This window comes from Cryptotermes secundus, unplaced genomic scaffold (genome assembly GCF_002891405.2).
Source record: "Cryptotermes secundus unplaced genomic scaffold, Csec_1.0 scaffold831, whole genome shotgun sequence".
NCBI lineage: Eukaryota > Metazoa > Arthropoda > Insecta > Blattodea > Kalotermitidae > Cryptotermes > Cryptotermes secundus.
In genome coordinates, this window is record NW_019744130.1 from 132312 (window position 1) to 156281 (window position 23970).

Genomic DNA, 23970 nt, shown 5'->3' on the forward strand with positions numbered 1-23970 from the left:
CTGTCTGCCTTTTGAATCATTCTGTGTTTGGGGATGTAATGCCGTGTAGTCCGTTGCTAGTCAAGGGACGATTTGGAGGAACAGCAGGCTCTGCTTCCTGCGTACTTCTTGCTGGTCTCTTGCACGGTTTATTTTTCGACCCTGAAGATGGAGGTTACATATTCCTCCGAAACACCAGTTGACTTTCAACGGACTATACGGCATTATATTCCAGAACACAGGACTCTTCAAAATGCAAATAGACCCAATAACGGCAAATTTAATCGTTACGAATTTCAGGGCTGAAGAACTTAATATCTTAAGCCACACTGCACTATAGGTACCTACAAGTGGGCTATATATGCATATATAATTATACCGATGCATATATCCACACCTGCAATGGTAGGATCTGTGAGGCACAAACACAACAATAATAATTGGACAGATATAATTAAATGAGCCAGGCTAGCGCAGCCGGTATAGCGACTGGCTGCGGGATGGACGAACGAAGGATCGGAATTCGATTCCCGGTGGGGGCAAGAATTTTCACTTCTCTATGTTGTCCAGACCGGCTCTGTGGCCCACCCAGCCTCTTGTCCAATGGGTGTCGGGGGAACGTTCCTCGGGGTTAAAACGGTAGGTGCGTGAAGCTGACCACTCACCTCCAACTACTGTCGAGGCCAAGAAAACTTGGGTGTATACATCCACTCCCCCATACGCATTCATGGCGTAGTGCTTAATTAGTTAATCACAAGGACAATTTACCTTTTATTTTTACCGATAAGATTAAAGAATATTTATTTAAATTAAATTTTGTTCAGTCGACGGTTCTTAGAAAGAGCGGCTAAATGTTTGACAGATTTTGGAGATATTGCACGCAGCCGTGGAGACAAAACGATTTCATGCTTCTCTGACTGGGGTCTAAATTATTATGTTTCATGTGAAATCAAGTAAATAATTTCGCGGACTATCTGATAAAGCTTTTCATAAAGACTTTGCGGCATATTCTCAGACTCTTCATAGAAAAATGAAGCATTAAGATATTTTGGGAAATGGAAGAACACTCTCAGGGGTCACACAAAACCAACTGGCGGGTAGCGATCGGCCCGCGTGCCACCAGTTGGACAGCCCTGGAACAGAGAATCCTTGAACTGCTGTTACATAATTGCTTGGCTGGTCAAGAAACAGCCCACCTTTTATGCATCCGGAAGTTTATTACAATGTTCACAAGTGAGAGCCACGGGACCTAGTCTGAGTCAGGTGCATCCACCGCGCAACCTCACGTTCCGTTCCTTTAGCAGTGAATTTTAATATTACCGATGCATCTATGTCTAAGTCTCTCAAGTGTTCCTTTGTTCTCAGGATTTTCAATTGCATGTTTTCAGGCATATTTCATTCCCACATGTATGTCACATGTCTCACCAGTCCTCCTTCATTTTTACACCCTAACAGTACTTGGATAAGGTTATACTTTGAAGGTCGCCATTATTTAATTTCTTTCCATCCGTCGGTACTTTCCCTGCCTCAGGTCCAAGTACCCCCTTCAGCAATGTGTTTCCTATACCCTTTTGTTTTTTTTGCTAGTGGGGTGGGACTAAGTCCCTTGTACTGCGGCCACTTCTGGCCTGTTGTACCAGCCCCAGATGATAGGTGAGGGTGATAGTTAGTTAGTTAGAGAGGGTGGGTTTCCCCATGCACCGCGACCAGTTTGATCTATTGTGCTTCCCTCTATGATATTCTACCAGTCTCTATACCCTACCGATAAATGGTGCGTACCATCAGTCCCGCCGAGCAAGCGAGTTCGGCCACTTGCTTAGCGGTGTCTATAATGCTTCCCCCATCTATCAGAGGCCTTAGAGACTATTGTTGGGCGGGAAACGTCCTGGAATTTGGCTCAGGGATCCCCTTTGGGGATATGAGGTTCTTTTACGTGCCGTAAAGTTACGACACGGGACACACAGCTTAAAGTCCCTCCCGGAGGACTTGTTCCCTGAATTTTTCCGCCCTTAAAAATTCGACGACCTCCGCCGGGTATTTGAACCCGCGTACTACGAGTCATGAGGTGGGAACGTTACCTCTAGACTACGGAGGCCGCTTAGGTGAGGGTGATTGTGGAGCAATTGGTGGAATGAAGATTGGCAGGGGAAACCGAAGTACTCGGGGAAAACCTGCCCCAGCGCCACTTTGTCCACCACAAATCACAATTGACCAGACCCCCGGGGTCGAACCCGGGCCGCCGTGGTGGGAAGCCAGCGACTAACCGCTTGAGTTATGGCTCAGCCCCTTAACTACTACTACTACTACTAATAATAATAATAATAAAAATAAGTAAGACGCGGACCACAGGTTGGTGAACACTATGTTATTCAACGCGCATGCGCTATGCTCTGATTCTATGAAGGGCAAACTCTTTACACTTACAGACTCAGAATCTCTGCTTTTGTCCGAAGTCAACAGACAAAGCACTTCTAGGCTATACATAACGGCATACTAAGCGCTACGTCCAGAGATCTGCAAAGTCAGTTACTTGTTCTTCAGCGTCTCTGCCCCTTTCCTTCTGCTACCAGCACTTCGCTCTCGTCTTTCTACTTTCTTTCCAACGGTCAGCTGAAGTAGCTTGTAGGCCTGCATATTCTGTGGAGAGCTGGGCTTCATTCTTTCATATCTGTGACGGAAATGTTCTTAGATAAATTCCAGGAAGCTGAACATTCACATAATGCAATAAAATTGAAGCCTGTGACATTAGCCGTTGGAATGAAGAGGTATTGAAAAGTGAGCACGGCGGATTTTAATTATACACCAGGGAAATGGAGCATACTCTTTGTCTGGCGTCCAATGTACGTTACAAGTTGCTTACCAATAAGAAGCGATGCCAGGCTTCAGTGTTGCTCCAGTACTGCGAGGCAATTGGTCGATCTGTGGAACGTCTGCTGTTAGCAGGGCCGGATTTGCGGTTCGGGGATAGGGGGCACTCAAAATGAGGTGGGCTCTGTAAGTAACAACAAATTTAGGTTATGACTATTTTTTTTCCTTTTAACAACCAAAAAGTCAAACTAATTTTACCTCCACTCGCCCCTACGTCTTCATGGCGTGGTGCTTAACTAATTAAACACAGGGATAACTTTGCGTTTATCTTCATCTAAGAGCTGTAAGAGTGGCAACGTTGTCCCTGTGCTTAACTAATTAGGCACTACACCATCAAGACGTATGGGGGAGTGAATGTATAGATCCACATATTCTTGACCTCGGCACTAGTTGGAGGTGAATGATCAGCTTCACGCCCTGGCCACTTTATTCCTGGGGAAAGAACCTGTGGCACCTACTAGATAGGAAGCTGAGTGGGTCTCACAACCAGTTTGGACGACTTCGGCCGTCGATCCTGTAGCCAGTTACTATATCGACTGCGCCATCTCGGCTGTATTGCAGGTAACTTTTAATGAATGTAATAAAGAGACACCAAGACAAATGAGAATTGCAAAGTGGAATAAACATTTCCGTTCTAAATACCATTCAGCTGAATTTCTGCTTTGTATTTCACTACCCACGCCCAAGATGTGCCGAAACGCAATGACGTTGTGAGATTACACGAAGCGGGAGCTCACATTAACTGCAACCTGAAAGCTTTCCCCGTTCGTTTGCGGTATCTTGACATGGATCAGCTAGTATTGCAACTTATTCAATCAGGTCATAAAAATAAAACGTAGAGATGTGAAAGAACAAAGACCTGTTCTGCAGGTTAGAATCGAGATTTGGGGACCATATATACATCGTACGTATCTAGTTCATCTTTGATTGTCTTGGAACTTCCGTGTAGTAACTACGAGGGAATTCTGAAGGGCAACTCTTTGTAAACTGTGTAACTGTTGCGTGCTATTGTTACTAGCGCGTCACTATAATTAAACAGAAAAGAACGAATAACTTAGCGTTCTGCTTGAAGCATATACGTTTTCTTTAGGCATTTCTTTTGCGTGAAACTACAGTTTACTTTTTATGAATGCACCAAAAGCTGACAAGCGTTTGGAGTCTGAAATTAACCTAAATACACGTAATATAGACAATTTCATTTCCTTGCTCAAAAAAGGCATCTGGTTTTCAATTACAAAAACAGATGGGTTAATGATGTTTATGGAAATATACATAGGTTATTCTGTGAATTACGAGAATATTTGAAGAAACTGAACTCACAGCTCACTGAACTTCAATTTTTAAAGCGTCTTTCCCAATTCTCTTAATACGGAATCATTAATAAATAAATTATAAGTCATCAATTTATTGGTATAGAATTAAATTGATCAATTGGCCATTTTACGGCCAACAGTAAAGACTACAGGCAATGTTGGAATAATTTGAAAGACAATAATATTATTTTTGGATTATTTCAACTAATCAGATCTGTTAATGCATTTGAATATCGAAACGAATATTCCTGTCTCTCTCGTTAATATCCTTCAATTCAAGAAAGTTCACAAGAAAAAATAAATTACATCTTAAATATAAATTAGTTATACACATATATTTTATATCGAAAATGGAGAAAACTGAAAAGTAGAAGCAGACTGTAAACTATGATTATAGTGGATGACATAAAAGGTAAGAGTAATTAGACTGGAAGCAACATGTTTACAAAATGCGAGAAGATATGATTACTAAATCACTACACATTTATATTCTGCAAGGGGAAAAGTAAATGGAAAGACCAGTATGAATTCTGAACCTCGATAAATGTTCTAAAGATCTTTGTGGAAGAAGAAGAAGAAGAAGAAGAAGAAGAAGAAAGAGGAGAAGGCGAAGAAGGAGGAGGAGGAGGAGAAGAAGAAGAAGAAGAAGAAGAAGAAAGAGGAGGAGAAGAAGAAGAAGAAACGTGCATGGTGAGAGAGCCCACTATGGGGAGGAACAATGAGTGCTTTATTTCTTGTTGGTGCGCTTCGTAACCATGGGAACCGCGATTGTGTTAAATCGATAACTCGATAATGGAGCAGAATGTCGTTTGTGGGAGAAGTATCAGAAGATTCATTTTACGACAATCTGACGCTTGGGCTTGTTCGTTTGCTAGGTAAGTGGATCGAAAACGTGATTTAAGTAACAAACTCCACGAAGCACAGCCCTTCTTGAGATCCTAACAGTTGCTTGGCTGCTCAATACATTCGTCTCCTTTCAAGGAACACTAAGTTTCGTGTACTTGCTCACAAGAGGCCGCCACTGGGACTCATCCTTAGCCACTTAATCGAGTCCACACCTCGATAATTCATTTCCTTAAGAACCATCTAACATTATCCTCCCACCTAAGTCTAGACATTCCGAATTATTTCGCCCTTGTGAGATTTGGCTAATACATGTATTTTTATGCATTTCTCAACTCCAAAATGCGTGCTACATTTCCCACAATCCACCTTGATGCGATGAATAATATTTAGTGCCGAGTACAAATTCTAAAGGTTATCATTATGTATCTGGGTCTAATTATCTCCATCCTGAAATTGTGAAAAACTGAATTTGTTATTTAGCAATTTTACTGTACGAGTATTTTATGAATTTTAGTCAAGGGTCCGAGCCATAGCTCAAGCGGTTAGTCACTGGCTTCCCACCGCTGCAGCCCGGGTTCCATCCCGGGTCTGGTCAAGTGGGATTTGTGGTGGACAAAGTGGCCCTGGGGCAGGTTTTCTTCGAGTACTTCGGTTTCCCCTGCCAATCTTCATTCCACCAATTGCTCCACAATCACCCTCACCTATCATCTGGGGCTGGTACAGTAGGCCAGAAGTGGCCGCAGTACAAGGGACTTAGTCCCACCCAACTAGCAATAAAAAAAGAGCTCTAGTTACCAAGGAAGAGCCGGCATAACTCAGTCGGTATAGCAACTGGACGGCCGAGGGGTTGGAATTCGAGACCCAATAGGAATAATATTTTGCTGTTCTCAACGTCACCCAGACCGGCTCTGGGGCCCAGCCTGTCTCCTACACAATGGGTACCGGGGGCTCTTTCCCAGGGGATAAAGCGGCTAGGGCGTGAAGCTAACCGCTCACCTCCAACAAGTGCCGAGATCAAGAATCTGTGGATCTATACATCCACTCCTTCATACATCTTGATGGTGTAGTGCTTAATTAATTAAGCGCAGGGACAACTTTACATTTACCTTAAGGCAGTGAAATAAGCTGGTTTCGAATAATAGTAACGTAACATGCGTTTTTATAGATTTGAACATTAGCGGGATAGTGGATAGTATTCCATCTTCGAATTCGGGAGGCATAGGGATCGAATCTCGGTCGGATAGCAAACAGTGCTTGTTGACGTTCTTGGTGCTTCTGGGTCTTAAGCTGAATGCTAATCCAAGTTTGCAAATAACTACCTGCTGGGCAGTTGTCCTCTTCCCACCCAACTCGAAACTGCAGACAAGGGAACGTGTTAAATGTCCTAAGAATCAAATGTCTGTTAATTTTGGGATCATTTAGTGACATGGTTTCACTATAGTAGTAGGAAGACTGTGAGACTGTGAGACTGTGAGAGCGATATGCTGGCAAGAATGTGGAAGGAAGCGATCATAACTTATTTTAAAGTAATATCCCAGAATTTTCCTGGTGAGGCTGAGTAGAAAAACGAAGTCCGTGAATCTTTATTAGAGCTGCACAATTCAGACGAAATTAGGAACTGGTGGCCGCTGGGTGAGTGCTGATAATGTATGTTCAGGGAGGTGTTGAGGTTTAAGAGCAGATCTCAGCTGGAGAAGTTGTACTGATGGAACAGCATCCGAAATGAGCATCAATTATGAAAAGGATCAGTGCAAGTATGGCTTAAGGCCCAATGTAACCTATCTTATTCTGTTGCAATCAGGAAGCATATGGACCACTGGACGAAAAGCTTTCAGAAGTATAACAATCAGAAACACAGTGCGTGCTTGAGTGCTGTGTTATTATTTGGTCAAGACTTACAAGTATCAGGTAGTCGCGCCATAGCTCAAGCAGTTAGTCGCTGGCCTCCCACCGCGGCGGCTCGGGTTCGATCCCGGGTCTGGTAAAGTGGGATTTGTGGTTGACAAAGTGGCGCTGGGGCAGGTTTTCTCCGAGTACTTCGGTTTCCCTTGTCAATCTTTATTCCATCAATTGCTCCACAATTACCCTCACCTATCATCTGGGGCTGGTACAATAGGCCAGAAGTGGCCGCAGTACAAGGGACTTAGTCCCACCCACTAGCAGCAAATAGCAAATAAAAAAACGAGTATTAGCTCCTTTAATTTTTTCATTTACTTTTGTAATAAAAGTATGGGACATTGAAGTATAATAAATATGTAGGCCTATTTGGGAATTATTTTAGAGACTGCTTCTCAGTCTATAGGGGCAACAACTTGAAGATGATCCAAATATGTATACGTTAGCTTGGGTTTTAAAAATTACGTCGAAGATATCCAGTTTTTTAAAGGGTTTTAACATGTATAAAATAAGAACTTTGTGGTTACATGTCATTTTACTGTTCGGCATCCTTAGATGGAAAAGAAACTCATGTCTGCACTGTAATTAGCCAGTCAGATCACAGGTCTACATCAAACTAGCGCTTCCTATTGCCGGAGTTTTCTATTAACACTGATTTATCACTGGCGTTTGAGAACGGAATCTTTATCTTAGATTAAGTTAATTTGTTTAATGGGTTCGAATGTTATATATGCGTACTTGGGGGGAGACAGACATAAGCTGTCCAAAAAAGGAACACATAATGGGGAGGTGGTCGGAAACTGCCACCGGAAAGAAACCTTTTCAAGTTGGGACTGACAGATGACCCACCTTGTGAAAAGTGCCTACAAGAAATCGAATCAGCCACAAACATCCTGTGTGATTGTGAGGCCATAGCTTATTTAAGATTTTGTCACTTGGGTCAGTTTTTTATGGAACTAAGTGACTTTTATGACGCCCCCATAAGCAGGGTCCTACACTTTATTAAAAGTGTAGGATTAATAAAGGGCTAATCCAAGAGGAAGCACAATAGATCATTGAAGGTCGCAGTGCGGGGGCCGGTTTTATGGCCCACCCCTTACATACATACATGGGGAGGTGGTCCTATCCTTACTGCCGTACGCAGTGACAACCTTTGCAGCAACATACTTAAATTTGTGTCTGAAACAAAACAAAATCAAGACAAGTTCTGTATTTGAAGCCCCAAAGCATGTGTACACCTTTCCATCGCTTTGCTTAAAGCAGAGAAAACAAATGAGGAACCTGGCTCAACTGATGCGCTTCTGACTTCTATTTGAAGATCATAGGTTCGAACCTTGCCTGGGGCAACGACTGTCCTGACTGAGGGTTTTCATGGTTTTGCCAGTCTCTCCAGACAAATGCTAGGATAGAACTTCAAATCCTTTCAATTCACTATCACCTTACCACTTTATTGCTATATAGTCTGGGTTCATCATAGTAGCATTACGTAAATCATTGATGAATAAACACAGTATCGAAGTTCGCGCTCTTTCCGGCCCAATTCTACAATTTATATTCAACTGTTGCCTGGTGGTAGAAAACGGTATGCATCAGTCTTGGACAATTCGAATTCCAGAAACTGAATTTACACCTAAGGCAAATAAGAATACCTACATGACTCCACTAGGAATTTCCCCAAGTGTGTGTTGGGAACAGAACGAACTTTTGACGCATTTCTGTGTGGGACAGACAGCACACCAGGGGTGCAGGAAACTGAACTGGAGAAAAGGCTGCCGTGTGAAAGGATGCTACTAACAGCATGGGAACAACGTCACTGCTGCGCTCTACCGGAAGACATGCGCCAGTTTTACATGTCAACTGACGGCTTCAAACTTACCTGGAATTATGAATACGCAGGTCAGTACAAGGATTCCTGAGCATTCAGATCCTTGGCATTTGTCCTATTGTCCTGAGGCAGTCTGTCAGGGCGCATTTGTAAGACCCTGCTTTGTTTTCTTGGAAAGCAATGTTACAAGTTTTGCAAATAACTAATCCCATGACGAAAGGTATTTCTTGAACTGTTAACAGTCATTCAGGTGGTCAGAAAATAACTAAAGATTTTTCTTGGATCTCTGGAAGTATCCATGGGAGAAATCCTACTACAGTTCTCTTTGCCGTGCTACAGTAGAAGAGAAGCCTGGATAGCTCAGTCGGTACAGCCACTGGCTACGGGCTGGACGACCGAGGGGTCGGAGTTCGAGTTCCGGTAGGGTCGTGAGTGTTCTCTTCTCCAATTCTGGAGTTCACCCAACCTCTTATCCAATGGGTACTGGGGGCTCTTTCCTCGGGGGTAAAGCGGTCGGGGCGTGAAGGTGATCACTCGTCAACAGCTAGTGCCGAGGTCAAGAAAATATCTACTCCCCATACATCTTCATGGCGTAGTGCTTAATCAGTTAAACACAGGAACAACTATACTGTACTACAGTAGAAGAGTATACAAATCTTCATGATCAAACGATGCCGCTCACAGTGGCCGCTCGATCTAAGGCATGAACTGTATCCGTCCGTTCGAAAGTTGGGGTCGTGGGTTCGAATTCCACTCGAGCCATGAATGTCTGTGTGCGCATTCATTTTGTGTTTGCGCTGTTCTCTGTGTAGGTTGAGGCCTTGCGACGGGCTGATCTCCCGTCCAAGGAGACTGTGTTTAGGATTAAGAAACTGCAAAAGCGGCCAAGGCCCAACAGAGGGCTGTAGAGCTGTAATAATAATATGGATCAAACAATAAACAGATAATTACTGACTAATATGCTTGTTAATGTAAGAAAGTTCTTAAAATAAAATTTCCGTTCAAGGGTAATGTCTCAGTTGATCGGAGACTCAGTGACTGAATATGAAACTTCAATTGATTCAATTATCTATGGTTCGAATCGAATTGAGTCTACATCATGAGGACGTATGCACCTCGATAACGGATAGAGTCGAGTGATCAGTTTCACGCTCCGGTTTGGTTTAACCTAAAGAAGAATTCGCAAGTGGTCAGTGGGTCAGAGACTGGGTGGACATCAGAGTGGGTCTGGGAGTGGAAATGAATCCTGATCGTCCAGCCCGCAGCCATTCACTATACTGGAACTCGAACGGTTCTTATCATGCTCACAAAAACAGTCATATCACCCTATCTCGCTGAATGCATTCCTGACCATAAAATCACTTTCTCTGAGATTAAGGCAAAGATAAAAGGGAAAGATAAAGCTATCCATGTAACAATCCGTGGAGACCCATAGGGTGTTGAGACATCGAGGTTCCCACATTTTCTCTAGACAATCAGTTACAGTCTGATAGATTTTTACCGATGTTTCGCAGGATTACATTGCTTTCATCTTAAAATGCGACGTCGACACACGAAGGATTATAACAACGGCCTCCATTTTATTGAAGCTGCGTGATCTTCTTATGAAGAGTTTAGTCGTGACGTCACGCTTCCTGTTAAAGCGTCGCCAGATGTTCGGCTAGTTGCTTTAAGTTATATATATGTCGTCCACTTGTCAAGTTATTGCATTATACAGTATCACGTGTTTGCTATTTTGTACATTAAATAAGACTAACAAAGAGTTCTGGAAAGAAAAAATAGCTTACTTTCTTTTCACTACAATCTGAGTATCTGATGTTACAGAAACTTTTGTATGTATGCTTAATGAAGTCAATAAAAAAATAAAACCTCAGAGGCTGCAATGTTGGTAATACTGATGTGTGGGATTTACGAAGTACGCCATTGAGATGGCCTCAGGTAGCATGAGCGGTACGCGGTAGCGTAGTTAATTGAGGCACTATGTTACAAGATGAAAGGTCGCGGGTTCCAGTCCCGTTGAGATTGATTCTTTTTTCAATTCACCTAATCCTTCCAACCGCACTATGATTCTGGGGTCGACTCAGCCTCTGACAGAAACGACTTCCTGGGGGGGGTTCAAAGGCGGCCGGCGTGTAAAACTGACAACCTTACCGCCATCTGTGAGCTGATTATCTAGAGCAAGGGTCTCCAAACTACGGCCCGCGGGCCACATCCGACCCGCGATGTGATTTTATCCGGCCCGCGAAAGAATTGTGCATAAATGGGCCAATTGAACTAATATTCCAGTGAGTACTGGTAAATGTGATTCCGAGCTTATTGACCTGACATATTATACTGCAGTTCGATGGCTTAGCTGTGGAAAGGTTCTTTCGCGCTTCTTTCAGCTCAGGAATGAAATTGATATATTTCTTACTAAGAAAAACCATCACGAACCACTTTTATCAGATACCAAGTGGCTTTGGAAATTAGCAGTTTTGCTGATCTGGTGAACCATTTGAATTTAAAGTTGCAGGGTGAAAATAACTTAGTCTGTGATCTATTTGCACTTATCAAGGCATTCAGAGCAAAGTTGATACTTCTGGAAAGGCAAGTGAAAAATTGTAACTTTGTTCATATGCTATACTGTGCAGAGTTGCATNCTATATTAAAGACAAATACAAGGAAAGAAATGTGATTGAATTTTATAAATTTCTGAACGCTGAGCAATTTAAAAATTTAAAGAAATTTGCTTGTAAATTTATCTCCATTTTTGGAACGACATATTTGTGTGAACAAACTTTTTCCCAGATGAAGTACATCAAGTCGAAATACAGGGCAAATTTATCCGATGAACATTTAAAGTCGCTACTTGTGATTAGCATTTCAAAATTTGAACCTCAATTTAATCAGATTTTAAGGACGCAAAAAGAGTTCCATCATTCACATTAATTGTTTTATTATAATTTGTGATGAAAATTTGAACATTTGCTGATACTGTCTGTTGTCATTAATATACGATAATTTATTCTCATGCACTTTGTATTTAGTTTATGAAATTCTGTGCTTTCAATAAAACTCATATACCTAGAGTTATTAATTTCTCATTTTATCCGGCCCGTTGAAAGTGCTGAATTACCTAATGTGGCCTGCGGTTCGAAAAGTTTGGAGACCCTTGATCTAGAAAAAATGTGGGAACCTCAACATCTCAGATCCCTGTTACAGGGATAGCTTCACCTTTTATCTTTATCAGGTAAAGTAAAAAAGCAAAATAAAGCTATCCCTGTAACAGGCCGTAGAGGCCCATAGGGTTATGAGATATTGAGGTTCCCACATTTTTTAAACAATCAGGCCTACGCGCCGGCCGCCCTTTACTCCCAATAACATTCCAAGAATATTCCTGGTACTTATTTCTGTTAGAGGCTGAGTCAACCCCAGGACCATAGTGCGGCTGAAAGTTTAGGTCAATTGAAAAATCCAATAACCTCATCGGGATTTGAACCCGTGACCCTCCGGCTTGTAGCATAGTGCTTCAACCAACTACGCTACTGCGTGCTCCATATGTGTGTGTGTGTGTGTGTGTATTTATACCGATGCATATATCCACACCTGCAATGGTAGGATCTGTGAGGCACAAGCACAACAGCCCGTTCTACCCTGTATGCTTTGAAGAGAGCATATGCGCTATTATTATTATTATTATTATTATTATTATTTATTTTTATTAGAAGTTTACGTCCGTCTGTTTTTATCGTTTTTCCTCATGTTCCATATACCTATACTGATGCCTTAGAGAAATTATTTTTTTTATTGCTAGTGGGGTGGGACTAAGTACCTTGCACTGCGGCCACTTCTGGCCTATTGTACCAGCCCCAGGTGATAAGTGAGGGTGATTATGGAGCAATTGGTGGAACGAAGATTGGCAGGGGAAACCGAAGTACTCGGAGAAATCCTGCCCTAGCGACACTTTGTCCACCACAAATCCCACTTGAGCAGACCCCGGGATCGAACCCGGGCCGCCGCGGTGGGAAGCTAGCGACTAACCGCTTGAGCTATGGCGTGGCCCTTAGAGAAATTAAGTCTAGAATCTTTACGTAAACGGAGACATGACCTTGCACTTTTTTCTTATTTAGGTCTATCGTGGTCTTAAATCCTGCTCTTCCCTTTATCAGAATGTTTGTCTTCGTGTTCCTACCTGCAATCTTGGGGACTTCTCATTGTTTGGGGTTTCTCCCTCTGATAAACACTGTCCTTCTGCTCGGCGCGCCTTTGCTGCCAAGGCGGTGGGTAAACATCTTGACATATTTGCAGTCCGGGCTGTTTCTCTCAATCACATTTATACTCATTAAACTAAACTTGTTAATAATATTTGTTCTTACTCCTAATGTTCTGTATTATTTATTTCTTGTTACCTCTATTAATTTTCCGTTGCTTTTTGTCTGGTTAATTTTCTGCATTGATGTACTTTTCCTCCAGTGCTTGCCCATAATGTAATTACGAGGACTTGTGGTCTATACTGTGCTGTGTCTGTAACTGTCCTTGTGGCTGTTTATTCAGCACATAAATAATAAAGAATTGAATTATTATTATTAGCTTCTTACTATTAAAATTATTATTGTCGTCATTTAGTCTCCCTTTAAGTCCAAATTCTGGAGATAAATACGTTTAGATCTGTAAGATGGTAGATGTTAAGCGAATCAAGAAAGAAATGTCGTGGTTTTATGCAAGGAGAATTTGAATTAAACAACGAAACAAGTCAGTGGAGCAGAATTGATAGGTGCCTCATTTGACTTCAGACATTTTCTAAATGTCGAAAATTGCTTATTTTTTCGCTTTGTTCACAGGCGAAATGTTGTCCATAGGCAACATGAAGATCAACTCAATTTCTGAGTTGCGTCGCCTGGCTGGAATAAAGACTCAAGGGGATTCTGATTACCCCAATCTGCTGGACGTAGAAATATGTAGCCGGCAAGATGATTGCAATCCAGCCAGACGAAGGCCTAATTTCGGGGTGAAATGCAAGATTTTTGAACTGGACTCCTGCCAGGGAATTGGAAAGGTACACGGGCAATTAATGTACGTGTATAATATAACTTCGGAATGAAAAAACAAACAGAAAAAGGTCTCGAATATTTTAAAAATATGGTCAGATTTAATGAACTCTGAACCCACGTATAGACATACCTATTTAAACAGTAAGACTAGTTTTACTCCCATAGTACAAACATAAGGCGATATCTCTAAAAGCGAAGTCTTTTTCCTTATAAAATCCGGTCATGGGCACAATTTATTGAAATCTCCTTCATAGGAATAATGTGTTAGTATTAACAACAATGATGCAAGTCCCCCAAAATTGCGAAGTTCTCATATGGACTGTCTATCCTGTTTTTTTTTCTCAATGGCTCTTCCAACCCAATCAGTGCCCAGGCCTCTTATTTAGTTCAGTAATCATTTTTCACAGACGGTAGGACTCATTGGACGAGTAATCACAACGTCGCAAGGCCTCTACCTAAACACAGGACAACACAAACAGAGAATAAACGCAGACATCCATGCCCTGAGTGGGATTCGAACCCACGATCCCAGCTTCGGAGGGAGCGAAGACAGTTCATAATTTAGACCGCGCGGCTATTGTGACCGGCTTACTTATCCTATAAATCTATCCTTGTAACAGGCCATGAAGGCCCACAGGGATCTGAGACGTTGAGAGTCCCACATTTTCTCTAGACAGTCGGCTCAAAGATGGCGGTAAGGTTGTCAGCCTTACGCGCCGGCTGCCCTTTATTCCCCAGGAAGATTCTTGGTACTCATTTCTGTTAGAGACTGAGTCGAACCCAGGGCCATAGTGCGACTGGAAGGAATAGGAAAATTGAAAAAAAAAAAATCCACCTTATCGGAACTCGAACCCGCGACTTTCCGGCTTGTGGCATAGTAACTACTTATCCTATGTCTTAATTAATTGAGAACTAATTTTATTATGGACGTTTTAATAATCAGAGTGTCAGGCTTCGAAGATGAATTCAGAACACAATAAAATAAATTGATGAGGAATATTTACTTAACTGAAGTTGCATAAGTCTGTCGGAAGTTCAAGATCACATAAAGACGGTACCGAGAAACTTTCATTCCGGAAAGCTGGCATGGCGCAGAAGTAAGAACCTTACAGTACAAATCTTTTGGCAGGTGTGTCTTGTGTATCTGGATAGAAGCGACTGTGAATCCGACCTAAAGAGAGAGGACCCCAAAATCTGGCTTCTGGACAGAAGTTTCGAATGGCATTTCCTGGCTGAGGGCTTCACCCAGTACTTCCGCATGATGCTGATCCACCAAGGACTCCCTCAGTGGCAGTTCAAATTCACACCCATGGGACTTACACCATGGGCTGAGGTAAGTCTCCTCTTATGCTAGAGCTTTTGGCGTCTCTTGTGCAATCCTGAAGTTGTACTATGGGCGCGCAGACCGATAGCCTTGTATTTCCAGTGGGTTTGCGAGCGAATTGTGGTGTAATATATGCGCACTTTAGATAGCAATCGGCTACAGGAATTACTTTGTTATTTTCTCCAAGACATCTCTCTCTGGGGGTAAAGTGGCTGAAGCGTGAAGGTAACCTTTATGTCCATAAAATTCCCATGCCTTACACCCAAATCCCCCGTAGCCCTCTTCCTCAATTGTATAATTTCTATTTATTTGACAATGATATGTAAACATCTACTGTCCTGCAGCTTCCAATATTGAATTTCAGGATGATAATGAAAAATCACGGAGGCTTTGTGGTTAAGTACATAGCAATCCAGCATCGTGTGCGGAAGGTGGAAATTTCATATATAGATGTAGAAGTCAGATATTTAGGATGTCACGTGTTTCCTGTCGGCTCCTCCAGAAAATTGCTGATATAACATGTGACGATCATGACTTCCTTCCCGATTCATGTCGCACAGACATCCTCCTCCTAGAAACTGTATTGTGATACAGCTACGAGAGTGTCATTAAATAGATATAGATGTGTTAATAATAAGGTGATGGGTAATAAGACACGGCCCTGAATATAAACAAAACAAACTCTGTGGCTGTAGTCCGCAAGCGAACTATACCGACCGAGCGACCGCCGCTTTTTGGCGAAGTTAGTGCCAACTTTAGCGGATAGATGGTGTCGCGTGGTCAATGCAACGAATCCCTACAGCCGTTAATTTCGGTTTTTTAGACCGGAGCCGCTATTTCATTGAAATAGCTCCTCAGTTATCCTCACGAGGCTGAGTGGACCCCGTTCCAGACCCACTACTTCTCAGAAAATCCGGTAGTGCCGGGAATCGAACCCGGGATCTCTGGATCTGTAGCCAGGAACTCTGACCACTAGACTACAGGGGCGGTCACTGTCGTGAATACGGTGTCACAATTCCGCCTGGGGAATAGATGAAGACTACATACAGGTCATGTGTTCTATTGCATAAGACTTGAATTTATATCTTGTTTCAGCAAATGTTTGTGCTTATTGCGCCTCACCTGCTTCAGAGCAACCACGTGACACAAAGCGTGGAATGGAGCGACATGCCGTACAACCACCTCGACCCCGCCATCTTTAAAACAAGAGGCAAGAGCTCCAAAAAGAAACCAGATACTGCAAAGAACAGATCAACTTGAGCATACAAAATGTAATTGTGTTAAACCTCAATAGACAAATGCTTAGAATACGCTAAAGAATAGGAATTAAAATAATTATGAAGAAATTTCATGTGGTGAATGATCTGTTTGGTTTTCTGCTTATTAAGACATGTAATTAGATTTTCAGCTTAGAAGATTGTCGGGTTTCCGCAGCTCTCGTTGGTGTTGGGACGGCTGCCTTCAGGCCTCCAGTATTACCGGGAAAGACGTCGCCTCATATCTTTGCTTCGGACTCTCTGAAATATTATACCAGCCAGCAGCTACATAGCATAAGCTCTCAGCCCCATGGGGACGCACAATCTCGTACACCATGTACCTAATCCGTGAATCTAAGACGAAGAAGAGGGTCACTGTAAAGTAACGGACATAATTGTAATTTTAAAGTTATCTAGTCTTGTGACATGTAACGCGCTCTCTTCGACACTGTTCCTGTTGTTACTAATAAGGCAAATATAATGTCGTTACTGTGCCTCATTAATAACCACTTCAGTTATGAGGGAGAGGAGGCATAGCTCCATGTATTCTCACCATCAGCGCTATATAGAGATACGAGGTTAGCTTTACACTCCAGCCGCTTTATTCCCGGGGAAAGAGGCCCGGCTAGTCATTAGGTATATTGGGGTGGTCCCATGGTCTCTCTGCACGCTGAGGGGAAGATAAAAATATTGTAGTATGTAGACCTGTTGCTAACTAATGACCCCATAAACAACGACCACTGCTAGGTAACGACCTTGGAATAAGCAAATATACGGCACCCTTTGCTGAGTAACGTCTTCCTTAAACCAATATGTTCCCACGGCAACGATTGAACTAAACAGTGAGGAGCGGTGTTTTCTACGCGGTCCATGCCGAAGGGCTATAAGCGGGACAAAGTTTGGTGTTAGTAACTCTGTGAAGAGATGACTGGGAGACTGGCGTGAGATGGCCGCCAGCCTGGGAGTGAAGCAGTGGCTTCACTTTTGGGGATATTTGCCGGGTGGCAATGATGTGAGCACAGAAGATGAAGAATCTCTGTTAGTAAGATCCGTTACCAGGCAACGTCTAGTGAAAATTATAACAGACTGAGAACACAAGTGTGTATATAACAGTGAACTGTGAAGTGTAGTTGAGAGTTGTGTGTATAAGGGGTCAATCCAAACCCCGTCTATAGTCATTCCATAAACCCGTGACAATATCCTGCTTCTACAAGGAATTGAACACCAACTTACCATATATAACATAGCATGTTTGATTCGATTTGTCCATCTGAAAAATTTACGACTGTGATAATTATATCCTCAGATAAACTAAAAGACACTAGAAAACTAACGTGACTTGTATTTCCAGTTAGTGATACTTTCTTTTTACTTCAGTCACATGCCATTAGCTTAATACACGTAACACATCTGTATATGTTCATTATTAGTCCCACTTTCACATTCCTTTCTAGGCACCTGAAAAATACTGGGAAGAAAACATGTACACAGGGACTAAGATCGCGCGTTTTCTGCCATAATTTCCGGAGCACGCGCGACGACCATAGAGCAGTACTACGGGACTACTGATATTATCAGTTAACATTCCACTTGGTATACGAATATGAGTCCACGACTGCTTCTGTATCGCCCTGTGTAGATAATGCCTTGTAATGGGTCAGTGTGCCACACGGAAAGTTCTACAGAACTAGAAAGAAACTCTGCACAAATACAGGCTGTTAATGATAGGCTAAGGAAAAATGCACAATTTTCAATTAATTTGTTTATTTCAGAGGCGGAACCTAGATGTGAGAAGTTATCACGTGCGCAGATGACAAAATACAGAATCAACTAAGATTAAAAATGTCCCTAAATTGAAAAAAAATATACTGTATATATGGATGTTGGTAGCTACACACTATGAACTACCAAAAAGCGGGAGGACTGACTCTGTAACTTGTATACGAAATACGGATACCGTAACAGTTTTTGCCATAGTTTTTTCCTCGTTTTACACACTGTGAGGGAGGGGGATATTTTAAGTTGCTATGTAAAAATTGTCACTTCCATCACTGCTTCCAAGGGTCTGTAATGGATAATTTACACGTCATCAGGAGTCAGAATTGTAGAACCGGTTTTCCTTATCACCCTTGGATAGACGTATCTCACGCAGGAACTTACTGCCGCATTGAAACTTTCCCTGAAATTGATCACAATTTTATCTCGTAACCCATAGCACAGATCTTGTAGCACTTGTCTGGGCGCAACTTTGAACACGAGCGCAACAGAAAATATCATCAGAACAGACACACAAATTAACACCATTATTTTAGACAAATGTGATATACTTCGATTGGTTTTATCACAAGAAAGTCTACGTACATATTCCCAGGTGCATGTTTCTAGTTTGTCGCAAGACACAATATGTGGCCTTGCATTTCGTTCAAAACACCACCTCCATAGTTCCTGCAATTTGCAGTCGCAATAGAAGAGATTGCCCGAAAAACTCAGCCGTGTCAGTTTTTCATGACCACTAACTAAATTCATATTTAAATTCCTCATCTTGTTGTTGGAAATATCTAAAGTTTCCAGTTCTTTCAAGCCATAAAGTGTATTAAGTGGTCGTCCAATGATGCTGTATCGATTCATTGGCTGTTTCTTTGAATCGTCTTCTAACGTCTCCAGATAATTATTATTCAGTCCGAGTATTCTCAGCATGGTTAAATTCTGAAAATGAACAATATGAAGATGCTTAATGCCACAAAATCCTAGGAAGAGCGCACTTAGTTTTGGCGCTATTAGGATAGGATTATTATTCTGAAATGTCAAAACATTATGCGACAGATCCACTATTCTTAGATTAGTATTGTTCAGAAATATGCTGGGGTCCAAAGCACTTATTCTGTTATAACTTACATTCAGATAGTACAATTCGGTGTTGTTATAAAACGTATGGCAGTCAAGACCGATGATTTTGTTTCCACTGATATCCAGTTTCCACAACGCAGGAATACTCCTGAATGCATTTTGGTTAAGGGAGCTCAGAGTGTTATTACTCAGGTTTAATTCACGGAGATGCAAATTGTTCATAAATATATCAGGAAGGAGTGAACTGATTTCATTGTTACTTAACTCCAGATACCTCAGATCAGTGTTCTTGAATGTGTCTGGATATAGATTTGTGAGTTTGTTGTTGCTGATGTCCAGGACCCTCAGTTTCTTGCTATCTCTGAACGTGGAGGGCTGCAGAGTAGTTATGACATTACCACTAGCAAGGATCTTCACGATGTCCTTGGTATTCCGGAAGGTATCAGGGTGTATGGAACTTATTCTGTTCCTGCTTATGTCAATGTTCCACAAATAACTGTTATTACTGAATATCTCTGGATGAAGGTATTCTAGTCTGTTCTTGCTAAGGTCTAATGTCCGAAGACCAGTGAAACCATAAAAAGCGTGCGTCTGTAGACGACTAATGTTATTGTTGCTAAGATACAGGTTGGTTAGCCTGGAATTGTTCATAATTGTGCTGGGGAGAAGTTCGGTGATTACATTGTGGTTAACGTAGACATATCGAAGTGAGGTACTGTTAATAAACGTATCGAGATGGAGAGAGACGATCTTATTGTTGGAGAGATGCAAGTGACGCAGTTTTGAGTTGTATTTAAATGTGCCTGGGTGAATAGAACTTATTGAGTTGTTTGTCAAGCTCAGATATAGCAAATTCATATTGTTTTTAAACGTGTCAGGATGGATGGAGTCAATATCGTTGTTATTCAGAAAGAGAAGCGTGAGGTTAGGGTTGTTTGTAAAACTGCTGTGATGAAGGGATCTAATCCTGTTACTATTCACGTACAGGTTCTCCAGCTTGCTGGTTGTCGCGAACGTGTTAGCGTCAAGTGATTTGAGTCTGTTGTTGGAGATATCTACAGTCTTTAAATATTTATTAGTTACGAATATTCCGAAATGAAGAGAGGAGAGTAGGTTGTCACTCATAAATATATTGGTTAAATTGGTATTCTTGAATGTGTCTTCATGGAGATTGCTGATCGTGTTGTGACTGATGTATAGGTCCGATAGTCTCATATTCTTCTTGAATGTCTCCTGGTGAATCTGTGAGAGCATATTCATGCTCAGATCGAGCTTCCATAGCCTTTTGTTGTTCATAAAAGCTCTTTCATCTAGGAATGAAATTCTGTTGGTACTGGCATTTATGTATACTAATTCAGAATTGTTGATAAAAATGTTACAGCTAATTTCACTCAGGAGGTTTTTACTTATATTAATACTTATAAGTTCTGCATTATTCTTGAATGTATCGGTGTGAATTGATTTCAGCTTGTTATTTCCTATGTTGAAATACTCAAGTTTTTTGTTATTTTTCAATGTATCGACATGGAAGTGACCGATAGAGTTTTCACCCACATCCAGCCGAATAAGTCTGAATGCCTCCTTGAAAGTATTAGGATGAAGAACGCTGAGTTTGTTGTTCTGTAACCTGAGTTCACGCAACTCATGGAGACCCCAGAATGCACCTTCTTCTATTGTCTGCAATCCGTTATTGCTAAGATCAATGCGAATCAGTTCTCTCAGTCTCATTCCGAAGAATTTATTGTTTCGAACTGTAGAGATATTGTTGTAAGAAACAATCAGTAATGTAATGCTGGTGTCGAGACCCGGAGGGAGATCAGTGAGTGAAACGTTGGAGCATTTGGTGCCGTTTACATATTGCCCTCTGAAACTGTTCCACATGGAGACGTCACATCTGCAGACGGAAGGACAAGTAGCTGCGACGCTAACAGCTGCCAGGAGAGTGGCGGTGACAAGCGGCCACAACCCCGTGATTGTCATCAGAGCCTGAACAAGAATTGTCATATGGTACATCGTATGATACACGAATTTGCATGCACACACACACACTTGCTCACATATACACACTTTAAAATATATGGCATGCAGTTATTTCGAGCTGACACATACTTAGAGATCATTTAGGTTTACATGTGTAGGATAGGACTGTCTACTTTGAAAAACAAATACAAAGGATTCGCTAGATTCTCAAAATTTAATGGAGAATAAAATTCGCTTAGAGCACTCCACTCTAATATATGTTTAGGTGCTGTCACAACTCTTGAGAGAGTCTTATCTAATTCTCTCTGTCCGTTTGTCTCTATGCATGGTACAAAATTAAAACCGTTAACAGACTTTTGATGAAATATGACAGTGAAGAAATTTAATAGCATGTCAGAAGCATTACAATTTTTATTAAAATTGGACAGAAAAGCCGCACATCTTTCACGAAGAACTACATGCGTTTTGCATGCGGTAGCGTAGTTGGTTGAGGCACTATGCCACAAGCCGGAAAGTCGCGAGTTCGAGTTACGTCAGCCCTATTAACAGTGGCTTATGGTGAGGATGCTATGAAGAAATTGACTGTTTCTGAATGGTATAGGGGGTTCAAGGAAGGACGAGAATATGTGCAAGATGACCCAAGAAGTGGGCAGCCAAAACCGCAAAGGACAGATGTAAATGTGGACAGAGTATGAACCTTGGTGTGCTCAGATTGAAGATTAGGAGTGAGACTAACAGCAGAAGTGAATATGAATATGGACACAGCGTGTCAGATTTTTATGAGAGGTTTGGGAATGAGAACAATTTCCACAAAGAAGGTGCCAGGTATCTTGACAGATGAGCAGAAACAATATCTGCTTCACATTTCAGCTGATCTTTTAAAAAATGCAGAGATGTTTGATAGGGTTATTACCGATGATAAGATGTGGTGTTTTCAATATGACCCGGAAACAAAACGCCAGAGCCTGCAGTGGAAAAACACAGAATTCACCTCAGCCGAAAGAAGCACGCATGTATCGCTCGCAGTTCAAGACCATACCTGTGTGTTTCTTCCATCACAAGGGGATGGTTCACTATGATTTCATTGCACAAGGAGAAACAATGGACCAACAGTGTTATTTGGAGGTGCTGACAAGGTTACGGGAATCTGTTCGGAGGAAATGACCCGAACTCTGACCTCACAATGGGATTGCCCGTCATGAAAATGCCCATGCGCATGATGCATTAAGAGTGCGCGAGTTCCTGGATAAGAAATCCATTACAAAATAAACCACCCATCTTATTCACCTGACTAACCCCTCTGCAAATTTTGGCTCTTTCCAAAATTAAAAAAATTCCCTGAAGGAACAAAGATTTGCTGATATTCATAACATCAAGTCAACATGACAAAGTCACTGCAAGGTATTTTAGAAAACGATTTTTCGGTAGTGGCACTATCGTCTCACGTAGTGCATAGCTTCACAAGGAAAGCATTTCGAAGACGACAGCAGCTGCTAGTCCACAGATAAGCAAATTTTGCTTTCACATATCTATTCCGGGAATTAAATTGTCGCGCCCTTTTATGTCAGTGTACTTGCTTGAGATCACATTTGCAATAATATCATCATCATCATCAGTAATCTGTCAGACGACAGGTCCACAGTCTCTTCCAAAACAATTCCTCCACTTAATGCGATCTAGAGCTTTCTCCTTCAAATGACAGTATCCTATTCTGTCCCCAAGGTCATCCAGCATCTTCTTACGTCTTCTTCCTCGTCTTCTCGTCACTTCTATCCGCCCTTCTATCTTTCCTTCAATAACTATTTTTAGAAGGCACTTTCTGCGTAAAACATGACCAATCCAATTAGCCTTCCGTTTTCTTATTTTGTGTAGGATATTCCTCTGCTCACTGACTCAAATTAACACTTCTTCATTTCTCACATAATCGGTCCAACTGATCTTCTCCATCCTTCTCCAACACCACATTTCGAAACTTTCCAGATGTTTCTGATCTACTGCCCTAAGTGTCCATGTTTCAGCCCCATACAGAGCTATGCTCCAAATGTAGCATTTCACTAGTTTCTTCCTCAAATTTAAGTCCAATTTGCTGGTAAAAAGATTCTTCTTCTTGCTAAATGCAGCTTTTGCCATGGCAATCCTGGATTTAATTTCACAAGTACACCTTCCATCATCTGTTAACAAGCTACCCAAATATTTAAAACATTTCACATTCTCCACTTGTTTTTGGTCTATCTTTATTGTGACTGGGGTTGGTTGTCTCGAAATTTTCATTACTTTTGTTTTCTCCACATTCATTTCCATGCCATAGCACCTTCCAATTTCAATTAGTCTATCAATCATGCCCTGTAGCACAGTTTCTTCCTTAGCCATTAACACAAGGTCATCTGCATATTTCACAGTTTGAATAATTTGCCCTCCTACTTTGAAGTCTCCAAGCCCATCCAGAGCTTCCTTGGTAAGACATTCGCTGTACAAGTTGAACAGAATTGGTGATAAACAGCATCCTTGTCGAACTCCTCTTCCAATCTGCACACTTCTTGTCTCCTCTCTGTCCAGTCGTACTCTAAATTTCTGATCCATGTACAATTTGCTAATCAATCTTCTTTCATGCCAATCGATACCTGTTTCTTTTAGGATCTGCATTAATTTGGTCCAATTAAGATGGTCAAATGCCTTCTGCCAGTCTATAAAGCAAGAACACAGTTCTTCATCTATCTCCAAAGTTCGTTCTGCTATAATTCTCATCATCCCAATTGCATCCCTGGTTCCTTTTCCTCTTCTAAATCCAAACTGATCCTCTCCAAGC

The 23970-nt window shown here is 41.7% G+C and overlaps 2 protein-coding genes across 4 annotated transcripts in view; one reads left to right on the top strand and one right to left on the bottom strand.

Annotated features, from left to right (window-relative positions):
• The first annotated feature begins 2884 nt into the window (after nt 1-2884).
• On the top strand, nt 2885-16481 carry LOC111874548 (tubulin polyglutamylase complex subunit 2). Of its 3 annotated transcripts, none has more exons than XM_023870137.2 (5): nt 2885-2973; nt 8631-8798; nt 13548-13762; nt 14887-15090; nt 16177-16480. In XM_023870137.2, the coding sequence occupies exons 2-5, from the start codon at nt 8687-8689 to the stop codon at nt 16339-16341; spliced, it is 696 nt and encodes a 231-aa protein (XP_023725905.1). In that variant the 5' UTR covers nt 2885-2973; nt 8631-8686; the 3' UTR covers nt 16342-16480. The 3 variants fall into 3 exon arrangements, with proteins under 3 accessions (XP_023725905.1, XP_033611382.1, XP_023725904.1); XM_033755491.1 differs by having other exon boundaries at nt 2903-2964; XM_023870136.2 differs by lacking the exon at nt 2885-2973 and adding an exon at nt 4893-5035 and having other exon boundaries at nt 16177-16481.
• Nucleotides 16482-18084: 1603 nt separating this feature from the next.
• LOC111874547 (insulin-like growth factor-binding protein complex acid labile subunit) overlaps nt 18085-23970 on the bottom strand; it is a 9671-nt gene continuing 3785 nt past the window's right edge. Inside the window, exon 2 of the mRNA XM_023870135.2 lies at nt 18085-21170. Within this exon, the coding sequence (XP_023725903.1) occupies nt 18417-21170 (2754 nt within the window). The 3' untranslated portion in view covers nt 18085-18416. The remainder of the gene's footprint in view (nt 21171-23970) is intronic.

What these genes read in the sequence shown, in the direction of transcription:
- LOC111874548 (XM_023870136.2), top strand. Translation starts at nt 4,963, where the DNA reads ATGTCGTTTGTGGGAGAAGTATCAGAAGATTCATTTTACGACAATCTG. An exon ending in CTGGAATTATGAATACGCAG is followed by an intron (nt 8,799 to 13,547) that starts GTCAGTACAAGG and finishes CTTTGTTCACAG; the next exon opens with GCGAAATGTTGTCCATAGGC. An exon ending in CCTGCCAGGGAATTGGAAAG is followed by an intron (nt 13,763 to 14,886) that starts GTACACGGGCAA and finishes ATCTTTTGGCAG; the next exon opens with GTGTGTCTTGTGTATCTGGA.